The sequence below is a fragment of the Salvelinus alpinus genome, chromosome 11 (assembly GCF_045679555.1).
Source record: "Salvelinus alpinus chromosome 11, SLU_Salpinus.1, whole genome shotgun sequence".
Classification (NCBI taxonomy): Eukaryota; Metazoa; Chordata; class Actinopteri; order Salmoniformes; family Salmonidae; genus Salvelinus; species Salvelinus alpinus.
In genome coordinates, this window is record NC_092096.1 from 3,251,370 (window position 1) to 3,268,856 (window position 17,487).

A 17,487-nucleotide genomic window follows, 5' to 3' on the forward strand; every position below is an offset into this window, starting at 1 on the left:
ATCAGATACATGGTCTACACGTTTCCTTTGTTTCAGACAGCATCAGATACATGGTCTACACGTTTCCTTTGTTTCAGACAGCATCAGATACATGGTCTACACGTTTCCTTTGTTTCAGACAGCATCAGATACATGGTCTACACGTTTCCTTTGTTTCAGACAGCATCAGATACATGGCCTACACATTTCCTTTGTTTCAGACAGCATCAGATACATGGTCTACACGTTTCCTCTGTTTCAGACAGCATCAGATACATAGTCTACACGTTTCCTTTGTTTCAGACAGCATCAGATACATGGTCTACACGTTTCCTCTGTTTCAGACAGCATCAGATACATGGGCTACACGTTTCCCTCGCGCGGATGATTTCTCCTGTGAGATTCAGCCACTTGCGAATTTACCGAAAATTATGAAAACACAGAGAGACGAAAGAGAACTTATTTCATAATTGTTCTTTTTTTATTGGTCAAATATTTGGGGAAGCCTGGCTTCCTTTAACATCCACTCCTTGCTATTCCCCATCCGTTTCCATCAATAACACTGTCGTAAGTCTACACAGTTACCTCTGACTGGTTGATGTACGTTGCTTAGATCCCCTAGAGTCAATAAATAAAGAAATAGCTGAACGGTTAAAGGATTAAAGGGTTTTAAGCAAAGTAAAGAGGAACAGAAACGTTGCCTCTTGTAATCTCGACAAGTTTTCCCGTCCGCTGTAACACTCTCTATCTCCTCCTGTGATATCATATCTTTGATATCTTTTTGTTTGTTTGAACGCTTCAATACGTTTCCATTTGTAAAATTAGCCTTTGTTTTTAGTGGGTGACATCAAAACATTGTGTGTAGTATTGTACACGCTTTCATCACTTCCCTCTCCTCAAACACGAGCTGTTCCGTGTTCCAGCCCGGTATCCATGGTGACAGCACATCCTTGTTTACCATGTGTTTCTCGTAGAGGAGTTCGCATAAATGTGCTCATGTCACAAAGACATCTGCTACACGCACACGCAAACACACACACACACACACACACACACACACACACACACACACACACACACACACACACACACACACACACACACACACACACACACACACACACACACACACACACACACACACACACACACACACACACACACACACACACACACACACACACCCAACCACACACACACTGAACATGGAAACACATGGTTTACAGTATAGAATGTCTCACCAAGGTGACTGAGCCTTCAGGATCAGTGGTCTTGTATGAGGGTGACTAGAGGTGCTGACAGACATGTCAATGTACAGAGGTCTGTGAGAATTTCTCAAAGCTGTAAGCGTTCCAGAATCATGTTGCCACGTTACCTTTATCAAAGGACTGTGAAGGCGTGTGCAGCTGATTGGGGATTTAGAAAGACTTTGCTTTAGCTAATGATCTGTTCGTCTCCGGAGGTCTGCTTATGTCGCTGTTCAACAACATCCAATCGACGCCTGTCGACGCTCTGAGGCGTAAGAGTTCAGAAAGTGCAGATCCTGGAAAATGTCAAGACAATTCCCCAGCACCTACGAGCAGAAAGCATCGCCGTGATCTCCTGCGTCGTCTACCTCCTACCTACCTGACCTCTCACCTGAACCCCCGAAGGACAGCGTTGTCGTGGTCACCAAACGCTAAACAACAGCAAAGTGGTAAAACTGAAGATCACTGCTGTGGCAAAGGACTTTCCCCCAACTAATTCTCCCTAACTAATTCTCCCTAACTAATTCTCCCTAACTAATTCCCCCTAACTAATTCCCCCTAACTAATTCTCCCTAACTAATTCTCCCTAACTAATTCTCCCTAACTTATTCTCCCTAACTAATTCTCCCTAACTTATTCTCCCTAACTAATTCTCCCTAACTTATTATCCCTAACTAATTCTCCCTAACTAATTCTCCCTAACTTATTCTCCCTAACTAATTCTCCCTAACTAATTCCCCCTAACTAATTCTCCCTAACTAATTCTCCCTAACTAATTCTCCCTAACTAATTCCCCCTAACTAATTCTCCCTAACTAATTCTCCCTAACTTATTCTCCCTAACTAATTCTCCCTAACTAATTCTCCCTAACTAATTCTCCATAACTTATTCTCCCTAACTAATTCTCCCTAACTAATTCTCCCTAACTAATTCTCCCTAACTTATTATCCCTAACTAATTCTCCCTAACTAATTCTCCCTAACTAATTCTCCCTAACTTATTCTCCCTAACTAATTCTCCCTAACTAATTCCCCCTAACTAATTCCCCCTAACTAATTCCCCCTAACTAATTCTCCCTAACTAATTCTCCCTAACTAATTCTCCCTAACTTATTCTCCCTAACTAATTCTCCCTAACTAATTCCCCCTAACTAATTCTCCCTAACTAATTCTCCCTAACTTATTCTCCCTAACTAATTCTCCCTAACTAATTCTCCCTAACTAATTCTCCATAACTTATTCTCCCTAACTAATTCCCCCTAACTAATTATCCCTAACTAATTCTCCCTAACTAATTCTCCCTAACTAATTCTCCCTAACTAATTCTCCATAACTTATTCTCCCTAACTAATTCTCCCTAACTAATTCTCCCTAACTAATTCTCCCTAACTAATTCTCCCTAACTAATTCTCCCTAACTAATTCTCCCTAACTAATTCTCCCTAACTAATTCTCCCTAACTAATTCTCCATAACTTATTCTCCCTAACTAATTCTCCCTAACTAATTCTCCATAACTTATTCTCCCTAACTAATTCTCCCTAACTAATTCTCCATAACTTATTCTCCCTAACTTATTCTCCCTAACTAATTCTCCCTAACTTATTCTCCCTAACTAATTCCCCCTAACTAATTCCCCCTAACTACTTCCCCCTAACTTATTCTCCCTAACTAATTCCCCCTAACTAATTCCCCCTAACTTATTCTCCCTAACTTATTTTTCTGTTCTGCTTATATTGTTTCTACTTGTGTCTTGGGGCCTTTTTTATTCCAACTGTACTCACCAGTGGAGGCTGCTGAGGGGAGGACGGCTCATAATAATGGCTGGATCGGAGCGCAAGGGATTTGCATCAAACACACGGAAACCATGGAAACCAATGTGTTTGATGTATCTGATACCATTCCACTGATTCCGCTCCAGCTCTTACCACGAGCCCGTCCTCCCCACCTGAGAAACCTATATCATATACATATATACAATTAAACAGAATGGTGAAGCAGTGACTGTTTCCCTTGTGTCATCATAACAACTGCATCTGTCAGCCAATCATGATGCTAAGCTCATCCTCTGTTCTCCTGTCTATCTCCATAGCAACCCAACTGGTGTTATCTGCCTGGCCTGGACACAGAATGCAGTTCTGCCATACTCCTGACTTCCCAGAATACAGTTCTGCCATACTCCTCACTTCCCAGAATACAGTTCTGCCATACTCCTGACTTCCCAGAATACAGTTCTGCCATACTCCTGACTTCCCAGAATACAGTTCTGACATACTCCTGACTTCCCAGAATACAGTTCTGACATACTCCTGACTTCCCAGAATAAAGTTCTGCCATACTCCTGACATCCCAGAATACAGTTCTGACATACTCCTGACATCCCAGAATACAGTTCTGCCATACTCCTCACTTCCCAGAATACAGTTCTGACATACTCCTGACTTCCCAGAATACAGTTCTGCCATACTCCTGACTTCCCAGAATACAGTTCTGACATACTCCTGACTTCCCAGAATACAGTTCTGACATACTCCTGACATCCCAGAATACAGTTCTGCCATACTCCTGACTTCCCAGAATACAGTTCTGCCATACTCCTGACTTCCCAGAATACAGTTCTGCCATACTCCTGACATCCCAGAATACAGTTCTGCCATACTCCTGACTTCCCAGAATACAGTTCTGCCATACTCCTGACATCCCAGAATACGAGACAGACCTAACTGAGGAGAACCTAACCCAGTATCGCAAAAAGGAGAAGACACATTCTACTGCTGTTTGAGGACACAATTAGTTTTAAAAAATTGTTGATCCTCAAACCAGACAGTCACTATGCCCGGGTGGATTCGCTAAAAACCTCTACCGTGAAATGGAAGAATTTCCCAGCAGCGTAACAGTTACGCTTTACAGTATTACTACGGGCCGTTCTGTCTCGGACTAGGCTTACTAACTAACACACACTAACTAACTAGTACAGCGGCGCACACAAGTCTGAAGTGGATAGTGAGATTACTGTTGATCAGGATCATAATAAACAGATTTCAATCAATCCACAATCCTAATTGATCTCTGGTTCACTCCTGATAAACTATTCCATGAGGCTGGCTTTATGTGTAGGAGAGACAGGGCTGGCTGTATGTGTAGGAGAGACAGGGCTGGCTGTATGAGTAGGAAAGACAGGGCTGGCTGTATGAGTAGGAGAGAAGGGGCTGGCTGTATGTGTAGGACAGACAGGGCTGGCTGTATGTGTAGGAGAGACGGGGTTGGCTGTATGAGTAGGAGAGACAGGGCTGGCTGTATGAGTAGGAGAGACAGGGCTGGCTGTATGAGTAGGTAGAGACAGGGCTGGCTGTATGAGTAGGAGAGACAGGGCTGGCTGTATGAGTAGGAGAGACAAGGCTGGCTGTATGTGTAGGGGAGACAGGGCTGGCTGTATGTGTAGGAGAGACAGGGCTGGCTGTATGAGTAGGAAAGACAGGGCTGGCTGTATGAGTAGGAGAGACAGGGCTGGCTGTATGAGTAGGAGAGACAGGGCTGGCTGTATGAGTAGGAGAGACAGGGCAGGCTGTATGAGTAGGAGAGACAGGGATGGCTGTATGTGTAGGAGAGACAGGGCTGGCTGTATGTGTAGGAGAGACAGGGCTGGCTGTATGAGTAAGAGAGACAGGGCTGGCTGTATGGGTAGGAGAGACAGGGCTGGCTGTATGAGTAGGAGAGACAGGGCTGGCTGTATGAGTAGGAGAGACAGGGCTGGCTGTATGAGTAGGAGAGACAGGGCTGGCTGTATGAGTAGGAGAGACAGGGCTGGCTGTATGTGTAGGAGAGACAGGGATGGTTGTATTAAGTAGGAGAGACAGGGCTGGCTGTATGTGCAGGAGAGACAGGGCTGGCTGTATAAAGTAGGAGAGACAGGGCTGGCTGTATGAGTAGGAGAGACAGGGCTGGCTGTATGAGTAGGAGAGACAGGGCTGGCTGTATGAGTAGGAGAGACAGGGCTGGCTGTATGAGTAGGAGAGACAGGGCTGGCTGTATGAGTAGGAGAGACAGGGCTGGCTGTATGAGTAGGAGAGACAGGGCTGGCTGTATGAGTAGGAGAGACAGGGCTGGCTGTCAATCTGGCAAAGTCATTAACAGCTAAGTGCTGCCTGCCTTGGGTTTGGGCTCAGTGTTTGTGTTTGTGCTTGTGTGTGTGTGCACGTGAGTGCGTGCGTGTGTGCTGGTTGGTGGCTCAGGCTCAGCTTGTAATCATGCTAATCATAGCCAATCAAGAAGCGGTGATAGCCTCTCGCGGGGAGAGCAGCGGCTGTTCTAATTATCTGTGGTACACTAACGAGGTGTCTGTGTCATAACGAGGCATCGGTAAGTGGCACAGAGAGAGAGTCATACAGGCACAAGTAGGCATGAGTGGGAAAGGGATGTGGGTGCACACACACACACACACACACACACACACACACACACACACACACACACACACACACACACACACACACACACACACACACACACACACACACACACACACACACACACACACACACACACACACACACACACACGCAAACACACACACACACGCAAACACACACACACACACACACACACACACACACACACACACACACACACACACACACACACACACACACACACACACACACACACACACACACACACACACACACACACACACACACACACACACACACACACACACACACACACACACACACACACACACACACACACACACACACATTCACCTATAAAGTCAATATAAAAACACAGGGTTTTAGTGCCCTCTAGTGGTGAAATATAACTTTTACTCCCACCCACACAACAGGTGCAGACTCTCTCTCTCTCTGTTTCCTCACTTCCCCCACCCCAACCCTTTTTCCTCTCTCTTTCAATTAACAAAGAGCAAAATAGGAATTTGAGGTCCCTCTCACTGAATATGCATGTTGTTCTGTCCCTCTCACTGAATATGCATGTTGTTCTTATATACAGTGTATTCGGGAAAGTATTCAGACTGCTTGACTTTTTCCACATTTTGTTACCTTACAGCCTTATTCTAAAATGGATTAAATTATTTTTTCCCCTCGGCAATCTACTTTCCCCTCGGCACTAATACCCCATAATGACATCACAATTCCCCATAATGACAAAGCAAATATTCTGACAAATTTATAACAAAAAAAACTAAAATATTAGATTTACATAAGTATTCAGACCCTTTACTCAGTACTTTGTTTAAGAACTTTTGGCAGTGATTACAGCCTCGAGTCTTCTTGGGTATGACGCAACAAGCTTGGCACACCTGTACTTGGGGAGTTCCTCCCATTCTTCTCTGCAGATCCTCTCAAGCTCTGTCAGGTTGGATGGGGAGCGTCGCTGCACAGCTATTTCCAGGTCTCTCCAGAGATGTTCGATCGGGTTCAAGTCCGGGCTCTGGCTGGGCCACTCAAGGACATTCAGAGACTTGTCCCAAAGCCACTCTTGGCTGTGCATAGGCCAAACCCTCCCCTAACCCGGACGACACTGGGCCAATTGTGCGCCGCCCTTTGGGACTCCCGGTTACGGCGGTTTGTTACACAGCCTGGGATCAAACCCCGGGCTGTAGTGCCTTAGACCGCTGTGCCACTCGGGAGGACCACTGTTTTTATTTTTCATTAATTTGCAAAAATGTCTAAAAAACATTATGGGCTATTGTGATGTCATTTTGGGGTATTGTGATGTCATTATGGGGTATTGTGATGTCATTATGGGATATTGTGATGTCATTATGGGGTATTGTGATGTCATTATGGGGTATTGTGTGTAGATTGATGAGGAAAATGTTTTATTTCATCCATTTTGGAATAAGGCTGGAATTTAACAAAATGTGGAAAAAGGGAAGGGGTCTGAATACTTTCCGAATGCACTGTGCATATATATTTCTATTCAGGACTCTTGACAGCTCATTAACTTTTGGATGATGTGTGTATTGTTATCGTGTTGCTAGATATTACTGCACTGCTGCATTTTACCTGCGATAACATCTGCAAATCAGCGTACGTGACCCATAAACTTTGATTTGATTTGATTTACTACATACTATGAAGTTCACAGGGGTTGAAACATTGACGTAGCAGAGGATTGGGAAGTGATGGAAAGTGAATGATCTGCCTCCCAGAAGCGCCACACACAGACCTGTGAAAATCAATAACTGCTTTGGGAGTAAGTCAATAGGATTTCCAGTTTAGGATGTCTAGACCGACCCAGCGGGAATACTATCTACAGATTGTAACACCAGGTCAAATGTGAGTTAGCAAAAAAAAAGGTTTGGGGTAAATTTTCGATACAGTTGTCTGTCATTATGACATGCGACACTTTCGGGTGGAAACCCTCCTGTCTCAACCAATGAGAGAAGACTTGAAATAGACAAGAGGACGTACACATTGTTCCATTACTTCATGGAGAAAAAAACAAATATTTATTTTAATTAACTGAGCTTTTTTCCCCAGAATTCAAACCTGCAACTGGACGTGGACATTATGAGACTCTTGTTTCCACAAATCAAGGACGAAGACAGTTTCACTAAGTTTGGGTGAAGATTCTCTGTGCTACATCAAACAGTACCTACCCTATAACTCCCAGTATAACCACGAGGCAGGTAGCCTAGTGGTTAGAGCGTCGGACTAGTAACCGAAAGGTTGCAAGAATCGAATCCTCAAGCTGACAAGGTCAAATCTGTCGTTCTGCCCCTGAACAAGGCAGTTAATCCACTGTTGCCCGGTAGGACGTCATTGTAAATAAGAATTTGTTCTTAACTGACTTGCCTAGTTAAATGAAGGTAAATAATAATGGATACCAAAGAAACGTGGTTAACTCACATTATCTGGTGTTGGAATCTGTAGCTAAGAGAATCTCTGCTTTTGTTCCTGTTCTTTCATTCAGAGTAGTTGAGTTGAGCTCCATTTAGTTCTCTGAACACATAGTGTTACAACTACATCATAATGAATTGTCTACTTCTTAAATGACTTTGTGTAAATTCTGATATGAAAGGGTGATTAAGCAATCGATGTAAAAAAAAAAATTTTTTTTGACTAGACACGTCGGTTATGAACAAATTCTTATTTACAATGACCTACCCCGGCCAAACCTTCCACTTACTCGGACGATGCTAGGCCAATTGGCTTCACCCTATGGGACTCACGATCACAGCTGGTTGTGATACAGCCCGGGTTCGAACCAAGGTCTGTAGTGACGCCTCTAGCACTGCGATGCAGTGCCTTAGACCGCTGCACACCTCAGGATGTGATGTCGCATTTGCATAACAGCATATCTGTTCTGTCAGTTTATTATGACCTCATAATGTGAATCAAAGATTTTTTACAACTGACCCAAGATATACCAGCCTGTCGTTTCCGATGGGAACGAATGAGTCATAGTGGGCGGAACAAGCAAGCTCTATCCTATTGGTGCATTCTAACATTATTTGCATATTTCCGTTAGGGGACGCCTACGCTCCTAAACAACAACATTTTTGGGTAAAACCAACAAAAATTTGTCCACTCTGTTTGTAACAAATTGTAGTTTTGGGAACAGAAAACTGTATTGAGATAAAATTATTCATAGATGAGAAAATGTGCATAATCTCGGCCAAAATGAATCGCCCTCGATCTTCTTCACTGCCGTCCACTGAGCTTCCTCTCATCACCATATTTGACCCAACCGGATGCTTCACATTTATACATCCGGTAAAATATCTGGCTCATTGTTCTATTTGTGTTCAGATTGTTTGATTGATTTGCCTGAAATATCCTGCTGCTCTGGCGTGCCCTCTGGCGGTAGGTCGGTGCATGGGCTTCATTACAGGTCACATGCAGAGAAACAGCAGCAGCGTCGATTTTCCGAAGATTCCCGATTCGGAGCTCGACTTGCCGGAAGATCCGGGTACTGGGCTTCCACCTCAACATAACAGCAATGGCGGAGGCAGCAGCTTCAGCGGCTCCAGCAATAACAGGAGCCTGGACCAAACACGTCACCTGCAGGTAGGACAAGACCCGGGGATCAATTTAGCGCAACTATGTTGATGTTGTTCATGGTTTGTAACCAAAACGCCGGGGTTTGGCCGTTTGTTAAGCGACTTACAACGCCGTCTTTTGTGCTCCGGTAGCAAGCCCAGCTGTGTTTGTTGTGATACAGGCAGCCGATGGTAAACGGATTCGTCCTGCAGTTGAGCCATTAGCTAGAGACCTATTTCCTATACGATTCAAAGTAAACACAGTAACATCCGCAATGGCAACACAAAAGGAAAACGCATGGAGAACCAGCGGCAAACAGACACTGAATTCATATAATTAAAATCATAAAATTGTTAAATATGGTTGTGTAATATTCATCAGCCAAACACTGAAATGATTCCGGGGGGGTTGTAATATGGTTGGACTTTTCGCGGAGCTCTCGTTCCTCGACCAAAGCTTAAATGCGGTGGAGACAAGCAGCTAACTAGCTAGAATTATATAAACCAGAGAGTGTTTACTTTGTTAGCTAATGTTAGCTAGTTAATTACACTCTGAAATGGGTCATAAACGTCAATGGCAGTTTTGTAATATTGCTACTTTGTTTACTAGCTATACACTGGTCTTTGAATTCCGCTGGATATTAGTTGTAGCTTCACCAATGGACTATTGAGTCAAAGCTCCTGCAATATTTGTATCATTAGGCCCTATTTGTCGCAAGTGATACATAATTAAATGTTGCTAACAGGAAGAATTGTTGCTAGCCTTGATGTTCCCACAGCAACGTTAACGTTTTACAACGGGCATCATTGTTTGGTTCAAAAGCTAAATTCGGGCTGTTTGTTTGAACACCGCTGTAATCGATGTGTAATAACTTTAGCAGACATTTTAATTTTGTCTTTCCATTTCGCAGGTATTTCAACAGAGCAGATTTCAAATCATCTGTGTGACTTTTGTCTTTTGGTTATTCGCAGGTATTTCATGCACGGGCTTTGCAAAGAAGGCATCAACTGTCGATATTCCCATGATCTCAACACCAGCCAACCAGCCGCAGCTATGATTTGCAAGTTCTTTCAGAAAGGAAACTGTGTGTTTGGCGACCGGTGCAGGTAAAGTTTATTTAATGTTTAATATCTGCCTTGTAGGTGGTGGGCCGTAGCAAGCTGCCTTGTAGGCGGTGGGCCATAGCAAGCTGCCTTGTAGGTGGTGGGCCGTAGCAAGCTGCCTTGTAGCTGGTGGGCCGTAGCGAGCTGCCTTGTAGCTGGTGGGCCGTAGCGAGCTGCCTTGTAGCTGGTGGGCCGTAGCGAGCTGCCTTGTAGGTGGTGGGCCGTAGCGAGCTGCCTTGTAGGTGGTGGGCCGTAGCGAGCTGCCTTGTAGCTGGTGGGCCGTAGCGAGCTGCCTTGTAGCTGGTGGGCCGTAGCAAGCTGCCTTGTAGCTGGTGGGCCGTAGCAAGCTGCCTTGTAGCTGGTGGGCCGTAGCAAGCTGCCTTGTAGGTGGTGGGCCGTAGCAAGCGGCCTTGTAGGTGGTGGGGCCGTAGCAAGCGGCCTTGTAGGTGGTGGGCCGTAGCAAGCGGCCTTGTAGGTGGTGGGGCCGTAGCAAGCTGCCTTGTAGCTGGTGGGCCGTAGCAAGCTGCCTTGTAGGTGGTGGGCCGTAGCAAGCTGCCTTGTAGGTGGTGGGCCGTAGCAAGCTGCCTTGTAGCTGGTGGGCCGTAGCAAGCTGCCTTGTAGCTGGTGGGCCGTAGCAAGCTGCCTTGTAGGCGGTGGGCCGTAGCAAGCTGCCTTGTAGGCGGTGGGCCGTAGCAAGCTGCCTTGTAGGCGGTGGGCCGTAGCAAGCTGCCTTGTAGGCGGTGGGCCGTAGCAAGCTGCCTTGTAGCTGGTGGGCCGTAGCAAGCTGCCTTGTAGGTGGTGGGCCGTAGCAAGCTGCCTTGTGGGTCGTAGCAAGCTGCCTTGTAGGAGGTGGGCCGTAGCAAGCTGCCTTGTAGGCGGTGGGCCGTAGCAAGCTGCCTTGTAGGCGGTGGGCCGTAGCAAGCTGCCTTGTGGCGGTGGGCCGTAGCAAGCTGCCTTGTAGCTGGTGGGCCGTAGCAAGCGGCCTTGTAGCTGGTGGGCCGTAGCAAGCTGCCTTGTAGGTGGTGGGCCGTAGCAAGCTGCCTCCTTGTAGGTGGTGGGCCGTAGCAAGCTGCCTTGTAGGCGGTGGGCCGTAGCAAGCGGCCTTGTAGGCGGTGGGGCCGTAGCAAGCTGCCTTGTAGGCGGTGGGGCCGTAGCAAGCGGCCTTGTAGGTGGTGGGCCGTAGCAAGCGGCCTTGTAGCTGGTGGGCCGTAGCAAGCTGCCTTGTAGCTGGCGGGCCGTAGCAAGCTGCCTTGTAGCTGGCGGGCCGTAGCAAGCTGCCTTGTAGGTGGTGGGCCGTAGCAAGCTGCCTTGTAGGGGGTGGGCCGTAGCAAGCTGCCTTGTAGGGGGTGGGCCGTAGCAAGCTGCCTTGTAGCTGGTGGGCCGTAGCAAGCTGCCTTGTAGGTGGCGGGCCGTAGCAAGCTGCCTTGTAGGTGGTGGGCCGTAGCAAGCTGCCTTGCCTTGTAGGGGGTGGGCCGTAGCAAGCTGCCTTGTAGCTGGCGGGCCGTAGCAAGCTGCCTTGTAGCTGGCGGGCCGTAGCAAGCTGCCTTGTAGCTGGCGGGCCGTAGCAAGCTGCCTTGTAGCTGGCGGGCCGTAGCAAGCTGCCTTGTAGCTGGCGGGCCGTAGCAAGCTGCCTTGTAGCTGGCGGGCCGTAGCAAGCTGCCTTGTAGCTGGCGGGCCGTAGCAAGCTGCCTTGTAGCTGGCGGGCCGTAGCAAGCTGCCTTGTAGCTGGCGGGCCGTAGCAAGCTGCCTTGTAGCTGGCGGGCCGTAGCAAGCTGCCTTGTAGCTGGCGGGCCGTAGCAAGCTGCCTTGTAGCTGGCGGGCCGTAGCAAGCTGCCTTGTAGCTGGCGGGCCGTAGCAAGCTGCCTTGTAGCTGGCGGGCCGTAGCAAGCTGCCTTGTAGCTGGCGGGCCGTAGCAAGCTGCCTTGTAGCTGGCGGGCCGTAGCAAGCTGCCTTGTAGCTGGCGGGCCGTAGCAAGCTGCCTTGTAGCTGGCGGGCCGTAGCAAGCTGCCTTGTAGCTGGCGGGCCGTAGCAAGCTGCCTTGTAGCTGGCGGGCCGTAGCAAGCTGCCTTGTAGCTGGCGGGCCGTAGCAAGCTGCCTTGTAGCTGGCGGGCCGTAGCAAGCTGCCTTGTAGCTGGCGGGCCGTAGCAAGCTGCCTTGTAGCTGGCGGGCCGTAGCAAGCTGCCTTGTAGCTGGCGGGCCGTAGCAAGCTGCCTTGTAGCTGGCGGGCCGTAGCAAGCTGCCTTGTAGCTGGCGGGCCGTAGCAAGCTGCCTTGTAGCTGGCGGGCCGTAGCAGGCTGCCTTGTAGGCGGTGGGCCAAGCTATCTGCTTTAGTTTGTGAGATAATATAACTCTGCCAAGTCGTGCTGAGCGATTCGGTGCTATTGGAGGTCGGTTCAGATATTTACATTAAATACTGTATGAAATAATGGCGTTACAATTACTTCAGAGCTCTTTAATAAATTCCAAAGCTAAAAATATTGAACATTCAATTGCCAAAACATTAAAAACAGTCCATTGTCTCTAAGTTCCACATTGGGTAGACAACAATGAAATTATAAATATTTCAGTTTTGTATATTACTTGGGTTTAATTTGGTGACTTATTTTTCATTCCTTAAAGTAACCTAATCATCTCTTCTCTGTTCGGGCAGTAGCAGCCGGCCAGGCTGTCTAACTTCATGTCCTGCCCGTACTGTACTGTCTTCAGTCAACTCTCTAGAGACCGCAGGAGCGGTAGAGATACTCTTAATGATCGGCTATGAAAAGCCAACTGACATTTACTCCTGATTATAATTTGACCATGCTGGTCATTTATGAACATTTGAACATCTTGGCCATGTTCTGTTATAATCTGGCACAGCCAGAAGAGGACTGGCCACCCTTCATAGCCTGGTTCCTCTCTAGGTTTCTTCCTAGATTTTGGCCTTTGTAGGGTGTTTTTCCTAGCCGCCGTGCTTCTACACCTGCATTGCTTGCTGTTTGGGGTTTTAGGCTGGGTTTCTGTACAGCACTTCGAGATATAAGCTGATGTACGAAGGGCTATATAAAATAAACTTGATTTGATCCTATTTAGCTAGCCTGCCTATGTATGGCTGCAGAGCTGTCTGACAATCATTTTACTACTTCTTCATAGTAGATGAGGTATACTTTCACAAACTGTCTCTGTCTCTCTTGTCGTTGTGTAAGTTTCTCTCTCATGTGGTCTGAGTGTATCTCACCCAACGTAGCAGGTGTAAAAAGTGTATCCGTCCAAAGATCTGTAAACAATGATGAGATGCTCATGTCTCCGACCCTAACAATGGCAGTCATTGTCCCAAAGGCAGGAAGGCAGGTGACAAGCTTAGGTCCAAAATAAGCCCATAGAAAGTCATTGTGCTTATTTTTGCCAAGAGTAAAACCTCTCGCTTTGCCTCTTCCTCTCTGATCACTTTTTGAGCCGAAAAAAAAATGGCGCAATGAATTATGGTCATTGTAGGTCATTACCGTGTTTCTGCACTGAACTAGGTTGAATATTTGCTTAATGGAAACTACCACTTCCAGCATCCTACATTATTCCGAAATTGGTTTCTCAGATTTCTCTCAAATTATTTGATTTCTCTCTAGAGAAACTGTTGGGCTCACAAACACCAGAACGAAATGGAAGACAGCAGTAGGATACAGTATGTTTAGTATTGACTGAGACAACAGTATGTTTAGTGTTGACTGAGAAAAAGCTGTAGGATACAGTATGTTTAGTGTTGACGGAGAAAAAGCTGTAGGATACAGTATGTTTAGTATTGACTGAGACAGCACCAGCAGTAGGTTGCAGTATGTTTAGTATTGACTGAGACAGCACCAGCAGTAGGTTGCAGTATGTTTAGTATTGACTGAGACAGCAGTAGGATACAGTATGTTTTTAGTATTGACGGAGACAGCAGTATGTTTAGTATTGACTGAGACAGCAGTAGGATACAGTATGTTTAGTATTGACGGAGACAGCAGTAGGATACAGTAGGTTTAGTATTGACTGAGACAGCAGTAGGATACAGTAGGTTTAGTATTGACAGACAGCAGTAGGATACAGTATGTTTAGTATTGACGGAGACGGCAGTAGGATACAGTATGTTTAGTATTGACGGAGACGGCAGTAGGATACAGTATGTTTAGTATTGACGGAGACAGCAGTAGGATACAGTATGTTTAGTGTTGACAGACAGCGCCAGCAGTAGGATACAGTATGTTTAGTATTGACGGAGACAGCAGTAGGATACAGTATGTTTAGTATTGACGGAGACAGCAGGAGGATACAGTATGTTTAGTATTGACGGAGACAGCAGGAGGATACAGTATGTTTAGTATTGACTGAGACGGCAGTAGGATACACTGTTTAGTATTGACTGAGACAGCAGTATGTTTAGTATTGACTGAGACAGCAGTAGGATACAGTAGGTTTAGTATTGACTGAGACAGCAGTAGGATACAGTAGGTTTAGTATTGACTGAGACAGCAGTAGGATACAGTATGTTTAGTATTGACGGAGACGGCAGTAGGATACAGTATGTTTAGTATTGACGGAGACAGCAGTAGGATACAGTATGTTTAGTATTGACGGAGACAGCAGTAGGATACAGTATGTTTAGTGTTGACGGAGACAGCAGTAGGATACAGTATGTTTAGTGTTGACGGAGACAGAAGTAGGAAACAGTATGTTTTTAGTATTGACTGAGACAGCAGTAGGATACAGTATGTTTAGTGTTGACGGAGACAGCAGTAGGATACAGTATGTTTAGTGTTGACGGAGACAGCAGTAGGATACAGTATGTTTAGTGTTGACGGAGACAGCAGTAGGATACAGTATGTTTAGTATTGACTGAGACAGAAGTAGGAAACAGTATGTTTTTAGTATTGACTGAGACAGCAGTAGGATACAGTATGTTTAGTGTTGACGGAGACAGCAGTAGGATACAGTATGTTTAGTGTTGACGGAGACAGCAGTAGGATACAGTATGTTTAGTATTGACTGAGACAGAAGTAGGAAACAGTATGTTTTTAGTATTGACGGAGACAGCAGTAGGATACAGTATGTTTAGTGCAGTCAGTGACTGGTTAGTCAGCTTTGCTTCTGAAAACAGTTAGCAGGCTATATAGTGGAATGCTTTTCCAGGGAATCATCTGACACCTAAGAACGTAACGCCACGAAACGCCACAGCGGTTTCCTCATGTCAACGTGTTGTTCACGTTGCTTACACGCACCCATACCGGGGATCAACCGGGCTAGAGGTCATTAAGGGCCCTAGCAATGGGACAACATCTGCCGTCATATCAGCCTATACTGCCCTGATGGGAGACATGGATTACCCAGAGAACACTGCACCTCCCAGCTGCTGTTTCGTCATCTACGTTTCCTCTCGTAGTCTGAGAGCGTCTGGATGTCGCGGTGGTGGACTACTCCTTTCTCCTCTCTCTCTCTCTCTCACCTGTCCATCTCCTCATTTTAAATTCCATGCAGTCAGTCACTTGTCCACTCAAGCTTAACATTATCTATCACCCACCTGAGGGGTATCCCATGAAGCAAATATAGATCAGAAAATGACTGTTAGAACTTAAGTCTACATGGATTGATGAGGAATTGAAAAACTGTATGGTTGAAAGAGACGGGGCAAAAGGAAGTGGCTAATAAGTCTGGCTACACATCTGACTTACTGCAAATTGAGAAATGATGTGACTAAACTCAACACAAAGAAGAAGAAACTGTATTATGAAGCCAAGATCAATGACATAAAGAATGATGGGAAAACACTTAGAACTACTTTAAATGAAATGATGAGCAGAATGACCAAATTCAACTCCATCTTTCAGCCAATCAGATGGCTTACCCCATCTTTCATCTAATCAGATGGCTTAATTCATCACAAAACCATTTGATGTTGCCAATTATTTTAATGATTATTTCATTGGCGACGTGGGGAAACGTAGGCAGGAAATGCCCCTCGACAAACAGTGAACAATTCATGCAAAAGAAAACTTATAATGAAAGAAAAGCAGTGCAAGTTTGAATTTTGTAAAGTTAGTCTGGTCGAGGTGGGAAAATAATTGTTATCGATCAATAATGACAAACCTCCTGGCATTGACAACTTAGATGGAAAGCTACTGAGGATGGTAGCTGACTCTATAGCCACTCCTATCTGTCATATCTTTCATCTGAGCCTAGAGGAAAGTCTGTGTCCTCAGGCCTGGAGGGAAGCCAAAGTAATTCCACTACCCAAGTGTTAAAGCAGCCTTAACTGGTTCTAACAGCAGACCTATCAGCTTGCTGCCAGCTCTTAGCAAACTTTGAAAAAAAAATTGACCAAATATAATGCTATTTCTCTGTAAACAAACTAACAAGACTTTCAGCATGCTTATAGAGAAGGGCACTCAACATGTACTGCACTGACACAAATGACTGATTGGTTGAAAGAAATTGAAAATATGAAGATTGTAGGGGCTGTACTGTTAGATTTCAGTGCAGCCTTTGATATTATTGACCAGAACCTGTTGTTGAAAACACCTATGTGTTATGGCTTTTCAACCTCTGCCATATTGTGGATTCAGAACTATCTATCTAATAGAACTCAAAGGGTTTTCTTCAATGGAAGCTTCTCCGTCAAACATGTAAAGTGTGGTGTACCGCAGGGCAGCTCTCTAGGCCCTCTACTCTTTTCTATTTTTACCAATGACCTGGCATTAAACAAAGCATGTGTGTCCGTGTATGCTGATGATTCAACCATATACGGTGGTTGTCCCACCGAGCTATCTGGAGATGAATGTACTGACTATGACTGTGATATGTGGTTGTCCCACCGAGCTATCTGGAGATGAATGTACTGACTATGACTGTGATATGTGGTTGTCCCACCTAGCTATCTGAAGATGAATGTACTGACTGTGATGTGGTTGTCCCACCTAGCTATCTGAAGATGAATGTACTGACTGTGATATGTGGTTGTCCCACCTAGCTATCTCAAGATGAATGTACTGACTATGACTGTGATATGTGGTTGTCCCACCGAGCTATCTGGAGATGAATGTACTGACTATGACTGTGATATGTGGTTGTCCCACCTAGCTATCTGAAGATGAATGTACTGACTGTGATGTGGTTGTCCCACCTAGCTATCTGAAGATGAATGTACTG

General features: G+C 45.8%; 1 protein-coding gene across 1 annotated transcript in view; it reads left to right on the forward strand.

Moving 5' to 3' along the window:
• Nucleotides 1-9,102: 9,102 nt before the first annotated feature.
• The window catches only part of mkrn1 (makorin, ring finger protein, 1), a 35,840-nt gene continuing 27,455 nt past the window's right edge, over nucleotides 9,103-17,487 (forward strand). Inside the window, exons 1-2 of the mRNA XM_071331530.1 lie at nucleotides 9,103-9,256; nucleotides 10,201-10,335. Coding sequence (XP_071187631.1) covers nucleotides 9,189-9,256; nucleotides 10,201-10,335 — 203 coding nt within the window. The 5' untranslated portion in view covers nucleotides 9,103-9,188. The remainder of the gene's footprint in view (nucleotides 9,257-10,200; nucleotides 10,336-17,487) is intronic.